This window comes from Dipteris shenzhenensis, chromosome 25, assembly GCF_047967505.1.
Source record: "Dipteris shenzhenensis isolate YYH24624 ecotype China chromosome 25, Dip_SZ_1.0, whole genome shotgun sequence".
Lineage (NCBI taxonomy): Eukaryota > Viridiplantae > Streptophyta > Polypodiopsida > Gleicheniales > Dipteridaceae > Dipteris > Dipteris shenzhenensis.
The window spans coordinates 21903018-21916906 of record NC_141620.1 but is presented as its reverse complement, the minus strand read 5'-3'; the positions used below and the strand labels follow the sequence as shown (position 1 = coordinate 21916906).

The 13889-nt window shown below is 39.5% G+C and overlaps 1 protein-coding gene across 1 annotated transcript in view; it reads right to left on the bottom strand.

The window, feature by feature from the left end:
* Positions 1-5217: 5217 nt before the first annotated feature.
* The window catches only part of LOC147885607 (WD repeat-containing protein slp1-like), a 37018-nt gene continuing 28346 nt past the window's right edge, over positions 5218-13889 (bottom strand). The window contains exons 10-11 of the mRNA XM_087396160.1: positions 5497-5527; positions 5218-5300 (exon numbers count right to left, since the gene is read on the bottom strand). Coding sequence (XP_087252286.1) covers positions 5218-5300; positions 5497-5527 — 114 coding nt within the window. The remainder of the gene's footprint in view (positions 5301-5496; positions 5528-13889) is intronic.

The window sequence follows — 13889 nt, the reverse complement described above, 5'->3', positions numbered from 1 at the left end:
CATTCCAATTCTCTTGCATGCTCCTCCTTGGCCAATATAGTAAATAGTTTTGATATTTGAAGCATACAGTTGGCTTGATGATGGAGGATGGTAGATGGTGATGAGGTTTGGCAAAATTTTTGATACAATAGGTTCCCATGCATCCATCTTGATGATCCTACAGTATTAGTGAGGGGTTACTCCATTGGTAGGTTTGACACTTGGGTGCAATAGTCATGTTGCTGGTCTTGCACTAGACCTCCTTGTGGCTCATTTATTGGCATGAACAGGTGGAGCTTGTACCAATGTATACTCTTGCTCTTATTGCTACTATTGATGGAGATCTATTGGTTGCAACTCTACATCAAGCTCCTCATTTTTAAACTCCATCATAGATAGTTCTTCTGGGGCATCCTCATTGGGTAATGTGTCCCACATGGGTGATAAAAGGATGTCTAGATCCTCAAGAGGCTGAGTCATTCTCTTTTCTTGCACCTCTTTACTGATGATTACTGCCAATAAGTGGGGAATTTCACCTTTTTGGCTAGATGAACCGTCGAGTTTCTTTGTGAAGAAGATTACCAAATGCTAGATCTAGTCTTGTTTTCAGCTGCCTATTAAGAAAAAAAAGTGTGTGGAGTGGAAGGGAGTGATTCTTCCCACACTTGATGCCCAAGATTTGGATATTAATGTAGCTACTTCCTTGAGTTGAGGGTCAACGATTGTGCAAAGTAGTACTCCATCCCTATGGAACTTGGTTCCCTTGGCAAGGAGAGGCTGAATTTCTTACAAAATTGGCATTGGTAGGCCTTGAGTTTTTCCCTTTATTTGGAAGAGAGAAGGACCTTTGGATCACTGTACTATTGAGTATAATATTGAGTGGACTCTGATTTATAGTGATGGTGCCGTATTTGCCAGCCTGTGCATCCTAGGAGTGATAAGAGTGGATAAATTCTTGGATGTAGGTGGTCATGGTAAGAGTTTCCTTTAGGGATTATAGGCACTCAAACAAGCATCCAAGTCCCCTTTGCTCTAGGAAATACTTTGTGTCATTGGAAAGTGCATAAGTCAATGGAGGTGGCCACACAAGCTCCAAGGACTCAGCCTCGTCAATGGACGTATAGGCGGATGGTGACTAGGGCTGCATTGGTACCTCTTCTACTCCCATTTCATGCATGGAATTCTCCTTGAAGCTATCATTCTAAACCATAAATGCATTTGGTCACTTTGGTTGAGAGAAGGTAGATGACTGCAAACTTTGGCGGGGGTCTTGTTTTGCCGAGGGTGTGGACTCTTTTGTCGAATCTTCTTTAGCTTTGGCATTGCTTTATGTCCTGCATCCATTTTGGATAGCGTGTACCCTTAGTCATTAAACTTGTAGATTAGTTGGTATATGTAGATATGACAGATTTGTGTATTTAAAAAAGGTCTAGTTGGATCCACAAGTCCAGCTCCACTTATCTAGATGTATCTATCTAGATCCCTAGTTTAATATTTGAATAACTTAGTTTAGCACACAAAATCCAAGTCTAGTAGTGAGTCCAAATCCATTTAGTCTAGATCTAGTAGATTGGATTTGTGGTCTAGCATTTTAATCACACATTACAACTTATATGGTTTAGAGCTATTTTGACCCAAATCTATAGTATGGTTTTGTTAAATTTTCAAAAACAATAATTACTAGAATTTAAATTCTATAGGATCCATTATTTAATCTATGGTCATGTCCCAGGATCAAAATTTAGTTCCAAATTCTGGATCCATTATTTAATCTATGGTCATGTCCCAGGATCAAAATTTAGCTCTAAATTCTAGATTTGGTTTTCCATTCAAACCATGTATTCCAGGTCATGCACTATTTTTAAAAGTCCTAAATTAGGGTTTTAGGCTAGCCTTGGAAGCAATCTAGTTAGATCTGTTATGGATATGCATTATCTAATTTTTGGCTATTATATTCAAGGTTGGATCCACAAGTCCAGTTCCACTTGTTTAGATGTATCTATTCAGATCCCTAGTTCAATATTTGAATAACTTAGTCTAGCACACACAATCCAAGTCTTGTAGTTAGTCCAAATCCATTTAGTCTAGATCTACTAGATTGGATTTGTGGTCTAGCATTTGAATCACACATTACAACTTATATGGTCTAGAGCTATTTTGACCCAAATCTATAGTATGGTTTTGCTAAATTTCAAAAACAATAATTACTAGAATTTAAATTCTATAGAATCCATTATTTAATCTATGGTCATGTCCCATGATCAAAATTTAGTTCCAAATTTTAGATTTTCAAAAATAGGTTTTCTATTCAAATCACGTATTCTAGGTCATGCCCTATTTTTTTAAGTCCTAATTTAGGGTTTTGGGCTAGCCCTTGAAAGAAATCTAGTTAGATCGGTTACGGATATCCATTATCTAATTTTTGGCTATTATATTCAAGGTAAAACACGTATAATTTCTTTTAAAAACATAGATGGAAAATGCTTGCACTGATACTAAATAAGCTTTGTTCAAAAGATGATGTTGATCGTAAGGGAAAATGGGAGGGGATAACTAGTATTTACACTGGAAATAATTCAAACCATTCAAAAAACCAAGGAATTAAGTAATAGAGAGCATCTCATGATTAGAAATATTAGCGATTGCTTCTAGAAAGGGAAAGGAGCTAGAGTGAAATAGTACCATATATCAACCTAATTATTATTCAGAAGAGATATTTGATGACAACGAAAAAAGAGATCTCTTATGCTTTGACCTAAGCTTAGATCTTGGAAGAAATCTTGATGAATGTTATAGCTAGTGATAGCCAACCATCCTTTTCTTAAGAAGAGACAAATTTTTTTTGATGGAAATTCATTACGATTAGCATGAAACTAAGAACAAAGACTTAATCTAGAAGACTAAGCAACTTAAAGACAAGACATTGATATAGCCATAGTAAAGTGCTCTATAATGAACCTTTAATGAACACATGGATATTGGTAGTTCTTCTTCAATACTCATCATGGGTGTGCACATGTACTTATATCTTGAATCTATGTGCATGAGTGTATATGTAGATGCATGTGTATATGTGTGTGTGTGTTTTTGTATGCACATATGAACACATGCACACATGTGTGTGTGTGTGTGTGTGTGTGTATGTGCGTGCACGTATACACACGTACATCTATGCATGTAAGCAACTGCACACATGTGCACTTACATGGAAAGTGTGTATGTGCATGCCTGCACATGCACACGTGCGTGCATGTGTGTGTGTGTGTGTGTGTGATAAGGAAAAAATGTTTAAGACATCTAAGTTGAAAAATGCAGCTAGAGTTTGTAAAAATTTTGATCAAAATCAAGGACTTTTAATAATAATGAGTTTGAAAAATATAATATTAAAAAAAGATGTCGAATTCTTAGGCAGTCAAGGTTCTGAGGTCGAGATTCACTTACCTGTCACCATCTAAACAAGCTAGGTGTTAGAACATCATAGTTATGTTTGGGTAGATAGGTAATGCCTATTTTTCCTGGCTTATTATTGCTTTACATAAGAATATAGACAACCATATGGATTCTTAGATAATTAAAAAAATAATTTAGCCACGAGTGAAGTTTAAGTCACAAGTGGAGTAAGGAGTGAATGAGTGCATGGATTAAGAAGGGATTAGAGGAGGTATGGGATAATTAGTGGGCTTGGTATGTGGGGTGGTTAAAAAGAAAGTATAAAGGGAAGATTTCACGGGGGTACATAAAAGAATAATTCATAGTTAGGAAAGTATTCATGTGTGTGTGTGTGTGCGTGCATGTGCACGTGCATGCACACACACACACACACATATGCATGCATGTGTGCAAGTGTGTGTGCGTATGTGCACATGTGCATGTGTGTGTGCACACGTCTGATTATGTGCATGTTTGTGTGTGTGTGCGCATGCGCGCGTATAGGGGTATGTGTATGCAGTTAAGCCTAGCATCACTTGTGGAATTATCATTGAAACCAAGTGTAAATGGTCCATATTTCTTAAAAAGTGTTTTTGTTTCATTATGAGGTAGATATTACTAATTAATTTTTTGAAAATGTGTACAAAAGCTCAATATTATGAGATAAACTTTGTCAAATACTTTTTGAAATTAAATTGAATCACATAGACTACCTATCATAAAATCTGCACCAATTCATAAACACCCACAAATGGGTAAATTCCAATGCATAAACCTATGTTTATTTATATGCACATATGATCAAGTCTACATATATATGAGAATGAAATGACTTCATACCTTGCTTCTATCAATACTCCAGATGTCAGGGACAAAATAGGCCATGAATAAGGCTAGCACCTACGCAAAAGAAATGCATTGTAGAAATAAAAAGATTGAACATCCATAATGCAAGGGATGAAGAGGCTACAATTAAACAAGATGCTCAAGGGGACTACATTTTATAGCTCTAAAGGAAGCCTTATCACCCTCCTTAGAAATGGTTGAAAAATATAAGTAAACAGTGAGAAACAAAGGATGCTTGCGGGTCATATAAAGGCCTTCTAATTCTAAAATGAAAAAGTTGAGCTGGTCCAAGTCGTGTTGAACACATCAATCAAAGTCAATCCTTTTACTTTTTGACCAAAAGTCAACATTACATTTTATTAGGTCTTAATATGTTATTAATGTTTTTGGAATCCTATTAAGCATCCTTGAGCACAAATTAGCTTAGAAGATCTAATCTAGCCTAGTTACAATTTGATGATTTTCCAAAGCTAACAATATGGGACAAATACTAAGTTGTATGGGGAATGTGTGTGTGGGCGCATTTGCATGTACGTGCATGTGTGCATGTGTGTGTGTGTGTGTGTGAGAGAGAGAGAGAGAGAGAGAGAGAGAGAGAGAGAGAGAGAGAGAGAGAGAGAGAGAGAGAGAGAGAGAGAAGCCCACACACATGTAGACACAACCATGCATGCATACACTTGAATGAACATGTGTACATGTGTGTGCATGGTTAGTGTCCATTTCATTGTTAATGATATATTGAATATCCATACATCATATTTTGTGATATCATGAATTGTTCCCTTTTGATTAAACCTGACATAATTCATTACATGGCATGACATAAAGTGAATGACATTATTAGGTTGTCTTTGTCATTTGGAAAAATGCACTAATAATTTTTTGATGCAAGACTTGAATCTAGAATCGTTTTAATGCTTTCTATGTATTCCATCTTACAAGTATTAAAATTTTAAATTAAACTTACATCTTAACTATAAATATTTGATTTGTAGTTGTGATGACCATGTGGGTATCTATGTTATTGAATGCAATAGATACAACACCTGCTAGCAAAATAAGAAAAGTATCCTCATTAATTTTTTTAATAATCAGGTAGCAACCATTATAGGTTATTCAATGTACTTAAATGTGACGATATTCAAAGTAAAAATGTACTTCTCTAGGAAAATCTAATTAGTCAGATATTTCTTCCTACTTAGGCTTATGAGACACAATCTAGTCATAAAACTATACGAGTACCTTTTTGTAGTTGTTGTAGACCACCCAAAAACTTCATCAAATAACAAAAAAAATATTTACACTTTTAGTATAATAGCAGTGGATATAGCTTAAACAATTTACATTATTTATTAAAGTAAACCTTCAACAATTGGGGTTTATTAATGAACAATCCTAGAAACACAAGCTTATAACTATTTTTTATTTCAAATTAGAATTTTTACCTGCTACATATTTTCAAGTAAAATACAGTAATGTGAACATAACCTTGTCTTACACATATCTAGATGGTGATGAATCACTTGATGTTGCTTAATCTTTTTAATTCCATTGAGCCAAAAAAACTAAAATCCAACTTATATACATCCTTATAGCACACTCATAAATGGAACAAGTCCACTTGTAGGTGCTATAGATAATGATTCATAAGTTAATAAGTTTTGGTACTTTGTAATACTAAACCACTATCACCTCCTACGGGAAACTACGAATGGGTGGAATAGGTGTACAAGACTATAGGTCTGAATAAAGAAGTCTTTTTAAGGCTCTTGCCCAAGAATAAGTCCCTTCATCATACAAGGCCGTGCGCTATAAATATTGATCTATAATATTGAGACCCCCTTCTCATGAGGGGAGAATCAAGGTCTTCCAAGCCACCCTAGCTATAGCATCTAGATGTGCCATCAAGTCTACTCCATAAAAAGTTCCTTACAAGTCTCTTGAGCCTAGTGATACAATCCCTAAAAAATGGCACCAACAAGAGTAAACAAACCAAGTTGTGGCCAACAAAACCTCGTCAACCACTACTACTCTAGAGGCAAGGTCAAGGTTGGCTAAACTTAGGAGTAAACTATTGTGGTGGAGAGATACCCATACCTACTTGGCAGCCCAAATACTTGATGGGAACACCTCTCTAAATCCAAGTGAAGCCAATGTCATTCCCTAATCTGGGGTGTCCTCGTCTCACTGATGTAGGGAGGCTATGATGGAGAAAGGCAAGGCATGCATTGCACAAGTATGCAATACCTTAAAAAATGTTATCCCTCATTCTAACCATGTTCCATGCTTGTATGAGTGCCTATTCCTAGAAACGATGGAGCCTTTAGTCCATATTTTCTAGGAAATAGGGGAGATGAAATATTGAATGATAACTAGTGAGAGCTAACTTGCTTGCAGGCTGATTGACCTTAGAGCCTCTACTTTGGTGCCTCCACCTACATAGACAATTCTCAATAGCCAACAAACTTGACTGGACCCAACAGACCACAGAGATGGGGAGAAAAGATCTAGTATGCAAAATCTTCACAAGCAAAAGCAACCAAGATCTCTAGCTACTCTTCTTGTACTCGTTTTTGAAGGCAAATCCCCCAAAGAGTCCGTATAGTCATTTAGATGGCTAGACCAATTTAGTGATCTCCTAATTGGGTCGAGGCAATAATTCCCTCACACTTGGTTGGAGTGATATGATCATATATCTAGGCATAGGATATGAAAATTGAAGGGATAGCCTATTGATATATGATTTCTATGTAGGTCATAATCAATTGCAAACAAAAAAAAATCGCTAGTATTTTCCATCATTGTGCGGGTTCCTCTCAGAACTTGGTGAAAATGCTCGATTGGTCACCCTAGGTAATCCTTATTTCCTCCTTGGTCTCAAGATCCCCAATGCTTGAAGGTGGTGAGACAGACTGTGGGGGTTAAAGGTCACTGTGCCTTAACCCCAGTTATGTACAATACTCAAACACATATATAAATGAATGAAAAAGAAGATTAGGGTGGTTCTGCACCCACCAAAACTTGTGTGGCTCTCTGTCTCTCTCTCTCTCGCTCTCTCTCCTTCTTCCGTTCTTGCTTCCGTTGAGAGCACTCTCAACTGGTATCAGAGCCCGGGTGATCTAGCTGAGCGTGCGTGAATGCTTTGAAGCTCAGCAGCTCTGTGGAAGGAAGGAGAAGCTCTGTGGGAAGCTTTGTGGGTGACTTTACTTGCATCCGAGTGTGCAGAGACCTTGGAGGAACCTTTGGAAAAGTCACTTTGGCTTTGCGAAGTGGTTTTGAGAGCCTGTTAAGAGCTTTCAAAGAAAAAGTCGTTTTTTGAGCTTTTCCCTGTTCCGTTCGATGACAGAGACTCCGTATTGACTTGTAGAGGCAACTATTGCTTGCTTTTGGTGTCCACATTACTTCAAGAGCTTGGAAACACCTTCATTCTTGAATCTGGGATCATTTCATTGGATTTCTGACTCACTGTGTCAGTTCCTGCGTTTTTTTGCCCGGGTGTTGGAACTCAAGTTTAGAGCAACCATTTGCAGATCTGTCAGTTCCGGTGGACTCAAGAGGTCCTAAAACTTCTATGTTGCTCATCATTCGCACTCTGGTGGAGTTTACAGATAGCTCTGTTTCCAAAAACGTTTTTCAGTCCGTGTGTTGGACCCAGTGATTGAGACCACGGTTTCCAAAACCGTCTGTCCCATTGCGTTCCGGACGCCCAAAAACCCCTACCTATCAGTTCTTGCGTGATTCGGTGGAGGATTTTCAGAGTTATAAATCTCTGTGTATTCGATTTCGTCTCTCCGTTATGCATTTTTCATACTAAGGTTTTGAAACCTTAGATTTATGCCACATGGCAGTGGATAAGTGTTGACTCCCATTTCTCACTCATCGGTTGGGATTTTGTAGTTCTGGCAGAAGAGATATTTGCAGATTTTCTTACTGAGTCCGATTATGCAATGGCGCCCATGTTTTGAAGCATCTCAGGTTCTATTTTCAGTAGCGCTCATTACCGTGGGACTATGATTTCTTGAGCATACCTTATGCAGATCACTCTGGTTGCAGTTTGAGCAGTGTGCGCTCATTCGTGGTATGCATTGGGTTGCAGTGGATGATTTATAGGCCATTTGGATGCATTGCGGTCCTTGTTGGATGCGCTGATAGGCCCAAATTGCCTTGTGGGATGCTATTTTTTTATGGACGCTTTGCACATGGATGCTATTTTATGCTGAGGGATAGCTTTGACACATTGCAGGTGATGCACTGATAGTGCTATGCTCTCTTGGATGAGACATTATTGATGAATATGCCAGTGGATGGTGTTTATGCTTGAGTCATTTGGCACTTATTGGCATTTTCTTTTGGGCCAGATTTGCTCATATGGATGCATAGTATATGCACATGAGTCAGATGCTTTGAGTTTTGAGTTTTGGTGATATTTCACTCTATTGTGGCATACACATTTGGGTGCACCTAGTATTTGGTGTGATTCTCTCTTGCAGGCACTAGCATTTGGGATTTTGCTTTATTTGCATCATGGCATCCTCTTCCATGTCTGAAAAGGAGTTTTTCAGCATTAAAAAGTTTGATGGGACAAACTTTTCTTTGTGGAAAGAACAAATAAGGGATGTGCTTATTCAAAAGAAGCAGATTAAACCCTTGGCAGGGATTGAAGCTAAGCCTGCAAATATGTCTGAGGATGATTGGAATGAGTTGGATGCATTAGCAAAGTCTACTATTAGACTTCATCTTGCAGAGTCAGTTTATTTCACAGTAGTAAATGAGCAGACTACGGAAGATTTGTGGAAGAAACTGTGTGCCACTTATGCGAAGGAAACTGCCTCTAATAAAGTTTACCTCATGAAGAGGTTGTTTGAGCTGCAGATGAAGGAAGGGGTCTCCATTGCTTCTCATTTGAATGAATTCAACATTATTTTCAGCCAGCTTCAGGCTCAGAAAATGAATTTTGATGCGGAGACTAAGGCAATATTTCTCTTATGTTCATTGCCATCCTCATGGGATACCTTCCGTACAGCTGTCAGTAACTCTGCACCTGGTGGAGTACTGAAATTTGATGATGTTGTGGGTAGCTTGTTGGCCGAGGAGATTAGACGGAAGTCTATGGATGGCAACAAGCAGGATGCAGCCTTAAATGTGCAAAGGGGCAGATCACAGTTCAGGGGGAAGTCCCAAGAAAGAGGGAAGTCTCGTAGCAAATCCAGGGCACGAAACATTGAGTGTTACCACTGTGGCAAGAAGGGCCATATGAAAAAGGATTGCTACAAGCTGAAAAGAGAGCAAAAGGATAAGAAAAAGAATACAAATTGGGGTGCAAATCAAAAGGAAGAGAGTCCAAGGGAGGACAAAGGAAAAGTGAAGATCGAGGAGATCAATGCAGTCACACATGATAGTGACAATGATGTTCTCTTCATGTCTACTTTATCTGCAGAGTTGCTTACCACTTCAGATAATGCATATTCCCAGGATTGGATTTTGGATTCTGGTGCTTCATTCCATGTTACTCCCCATAGGGAATGGTTCTCCACTTATGACAGTGGAAAGACAGGTTGTGTGCATCTTGGAAATGACTATGCATGTGACATAGTGGGAGCAGGTGACATAAAGTTTTCTTTTGCAAATGGGTCTGCATTTGTTTTGAAACATGTGAGACATGTGCCTAAGCTGACCAAGAGTCTTATTTCAGTGGGTCAGCTAGATGATGCTGGTTTTCACACCACTTTTGGCTTTCAAAGTTGGAAAATTCAAAAGGGCTCTATGCTTTTGGCTAGGGGTGCCAAGTGTGGGACTTTGTATCCCTTACATGTATCAGGGGTATTTGATCATGTTGTTGCAATAACCGAGCAGCCAAGCACTTCTTTGTGGCATTGCAGGTTGGGGCACATGAGCCAGAATGGAATGAAACTCTTATGCCGTTTGGGTTATGTACCGCATTTGAGTTTCTCTGATTTTGAATTTTGTGAGCACTGTCTCTATGGGAAGCAGACTAAATCAGCCCATAAAAGAAGGGGAAAGAAAGAGTTTGAAATGCTTGATTTGGTGCATTCAGACGTATGTGGTCCCATGCCTACACGGTCATTAGGCGGGGCCGAATACTATGTGACATTCATTGATGATGCAACTAGGAAAGTGTGGGCTTATGCTATAGCTCGGAAGAGTGATGTATTCTAGGTATTTCAAAAATGGCTGGCCTTGGTTGAGAATCAGTCAGGTAGAATGCTTAAATGCCTATGGACTGACAATGGTGGAGAGTATCTCTCTCATGACTTTCAGCATTTCTGTGATACACGTGGGATTAAGAGGGAGCTCACATCCCCTCGTACTCCAGAGCAAAATCCAGTTGCAGAAAAGATGAACCGTACCATTCAAGAAAGGTTGCAATGCATGCTTTCCAATGCAAGTCTTTCTGGTGGTTTTTGGGCTGAGGCAATGAAGACTGCAGTGCATGTGATCAATAGATCACCTAATAAGTGTTTGGATGGTGGTATTCCTGAAGAGGCATGGAGTGGCAAGAAGCCCTCTTACTCTCATTTGCGTATATTTGGGTGTGAGGCATATGCACATGTGCCAAAAGAGCTTCGAAAGAAGCTAGATCCTAAGTCTAGGAAATGCATCTTTCTGGGTTATGGTGAAAGTGGAGAGATGGGCTATCGTCTCTGGGATCCAGAAGCAAAGAAGATCATACGCAGCCATGATGTGGTCTTCAATGAGAAGAAGATGCATAAGGCACCCATGAGGGATGTGGAAATGAGGAGAATCACTTTCCAGGATGTGAATCCACCTGCATATGTTGATAGACAGCAAGCTGTCCATGCACCAAATGTGCAAGAAATGGTACAACCAAGTACTCCCACAGGTATACAATCAAGGGTAGATGATGGATCATCTATTGGTGGAAATGATGAGCCAAATGTGGCTGATATGCAAGTGGGACAGCAAGCTGAAATGCCATTGAGAAGATCATCTAGAGTGTCTAGACCGCCTGATAGGTTTGTTCCAGGGGTAGACTATGTGATGCTTACTCCTTCTTGCTACAGAGAGGCTATGATGCGTGAGGATCAACGCAAGTGGGAGTATGCTATATGCAATCAGAGATGAGTTCACTTATGAAGAATAAGACTTGGGACTTGGTTTCTTTGCCACATGGAAAGAAAGCATTGCCATGTAAATGGGTCTACAAAATGAAGGTCACAGGTGATGATATGCCTAGGTACAAGGCCCGATTGGTTGCTAAAGGGTTCAAGCAAGAGAAGGGTGTGGACTTTGATGAGATATTCTCTCCGGTTGTGAAGATGACCACACTTAGATGCATGCTTAGACTAGTGGCAGTAGAGGATATGGAGCTTATGCAAATGGATGTCAAGACAGCTTTCTTGCATGGGGATTTGCATGAGGAAATTTACATGGTGCAGCCGGAAGGCTTTGAAGAAAAGGGCAAAGAGCATTTAGTTTGCAAGCTGAAGAAGAGTCTCTATGGTCTTAAGCAAGCGCCTAGAGAATGGTATCAGAAGTTTGATGCTTTCATTCGGTCCCAGGGTTTCAGAAGGAGTGAAATTGATCACTGCCTCTACACTAAAAGGGCTAAGGATAATAGCCTAATAATCCTGGCACTATATGTGGATGATATGCTATTGGCTAGCAAGAATACTTATGAGCTAGATGCATTAAAGGCCAAGTTGCATGAGGCCTTTGATATGAAGGATTTGGGACTTGCAGGTCATATTCTTGGTATGCGCATCACGCGTGATCGGAGTAGGAAACTCCTTTGGCTTTCACAAAAAGAGTATGTTACAAAAGTATTACAGCGTTTCAATATGGAGGGGGGGAAGGCAGTGAGTACTCCATTGCCTCCATATGTGAAACTGAGTCATACAGATAGTCCCAAATCAGATGAGGAAAGGGCCATGATGGCCAAGGTTCCTTATGCATCAGCAGTTGGGAGTCTTATGTATGCTATGATAGCTACTAGACCAGACATTGCATTTGCAGTGGGAGTTGTTAGCCGGTATATGGCTAATCCAGGAAAGAGGCATTGGGAGGCAGTTAAGTGCATCATGAGGTACATGAAGGGTACCAAGGAGATGTGCATTTGCTTTGGTAAAGGAGACATGCGTGTACTTGGGTACACAGATTCAGACTATGCAGGGCATGTGGATAAGGGCATGTGGATACTAGGAGATCCACTTCTGGTTATGTGTTTACCTTTGCAGGTGGTGCAGTGTCGTGGATGTCTCGTGCATAGAAGTGCGTGGCTTTGTCTACCACAGAGGCTGAGTATGTTGCAGCTACAGAGGGTTGCAAGGAGGCTATATGGCTTGATCGGCTAGTGGGAGATTTGGGGATTCATACAGGTGTACCGACATTGCATAGTGATTCCATGAGTGCTATTCAGCTAGCACGGAATCCGGTCTTTCATGCAAAGACCAAACACATTGAGGTCAGGTATCATTTCATCAGGGAGGTACTTGAGGACAAGCGCATAGAGCTTTGGTAAACTAAATTTTACTAGATGGTGCACAAAGACATGATGATCATCTAAAGTACGCCTTGCCATTTGATTTGATATGTAACATGACCCTGTTTGGACTTGTAAATCAAAAGATGCAAGGATGTGAAAATGCCCTCTTTTGGGCCAAAACAGGGAGCGCGTTAACTCATATGTTGACATCTTGCAAAAATACAGGAATGTGAAAATGCCCTCTTTTGGGCCAAAACAGGGAGCGCATTTTAAAATGCCCTCTTTTGGGCCAAAACAGGGAGTGCGTTGATGAGACCCTCTTGACATAAGCATAGCATCAACAAAGACTAATCAGGGAAAAAGAAAAAACACAGAGTACACTGACAAATTCAGGGAATGCGTTATGAAGATAATAGACCCTCTCCCTATGTCAGTTCAGTTAAAAGACTATATCTATGGACTGAACGACAAGATTAAAATGGAAGTTCGGGCTAAATATGTGACTACATTAGATGAATGTATTGCAGTAGCCCTGAACTATGAGGATGCCAGAGGCAGGAGCGATAAACCAGGGAGCTTCCGTCAACTTTGTGTTTTTTTTTTTCCTTGATTAGTCTTTGTTGATGCTCCGCTTATGTCAAGAGGGTCTCGTCAATGTGCTCCCTGTTTTGGCCCAAATGAGGGCATTTTAAAATGCGCTCCCTATTTTGGCCCAAAAGAGGGCATTTTCACATCCTTGTATTTTTGCAAGATGTCAACATATGATTTTTTTGGCCCAAAAGATGAGTTTTTAACATCCCTACATCTTTTTATTGTCAAATATAAATGGCATAATGTTACATATCAAATCAAATGACAAGGCATGATTTAGATCAATATCATGCCTTTTTGCACCATCTAAAAAAATTGTGTGCATCAGAATATGAATTTTGTGAGATTCTGTCCAATTTTTTGCACCAAGTTTAAAGCAAGGTTTCCCATAATGGGGAGCGAGAAGACACTCTCTATTTTGGCAAAAAAAAAACCAAAATTTAACATGCTCTACCTTTTAATTGCACTCTGGGGATCACTCTTCATAAACCCATAAAGCATGTGCAAGCAAGCATGTATTAAAAATTACCCCTATTCTTGCAATTTACATTTTGTCATGTAAATGGTTGAACCCATGTAT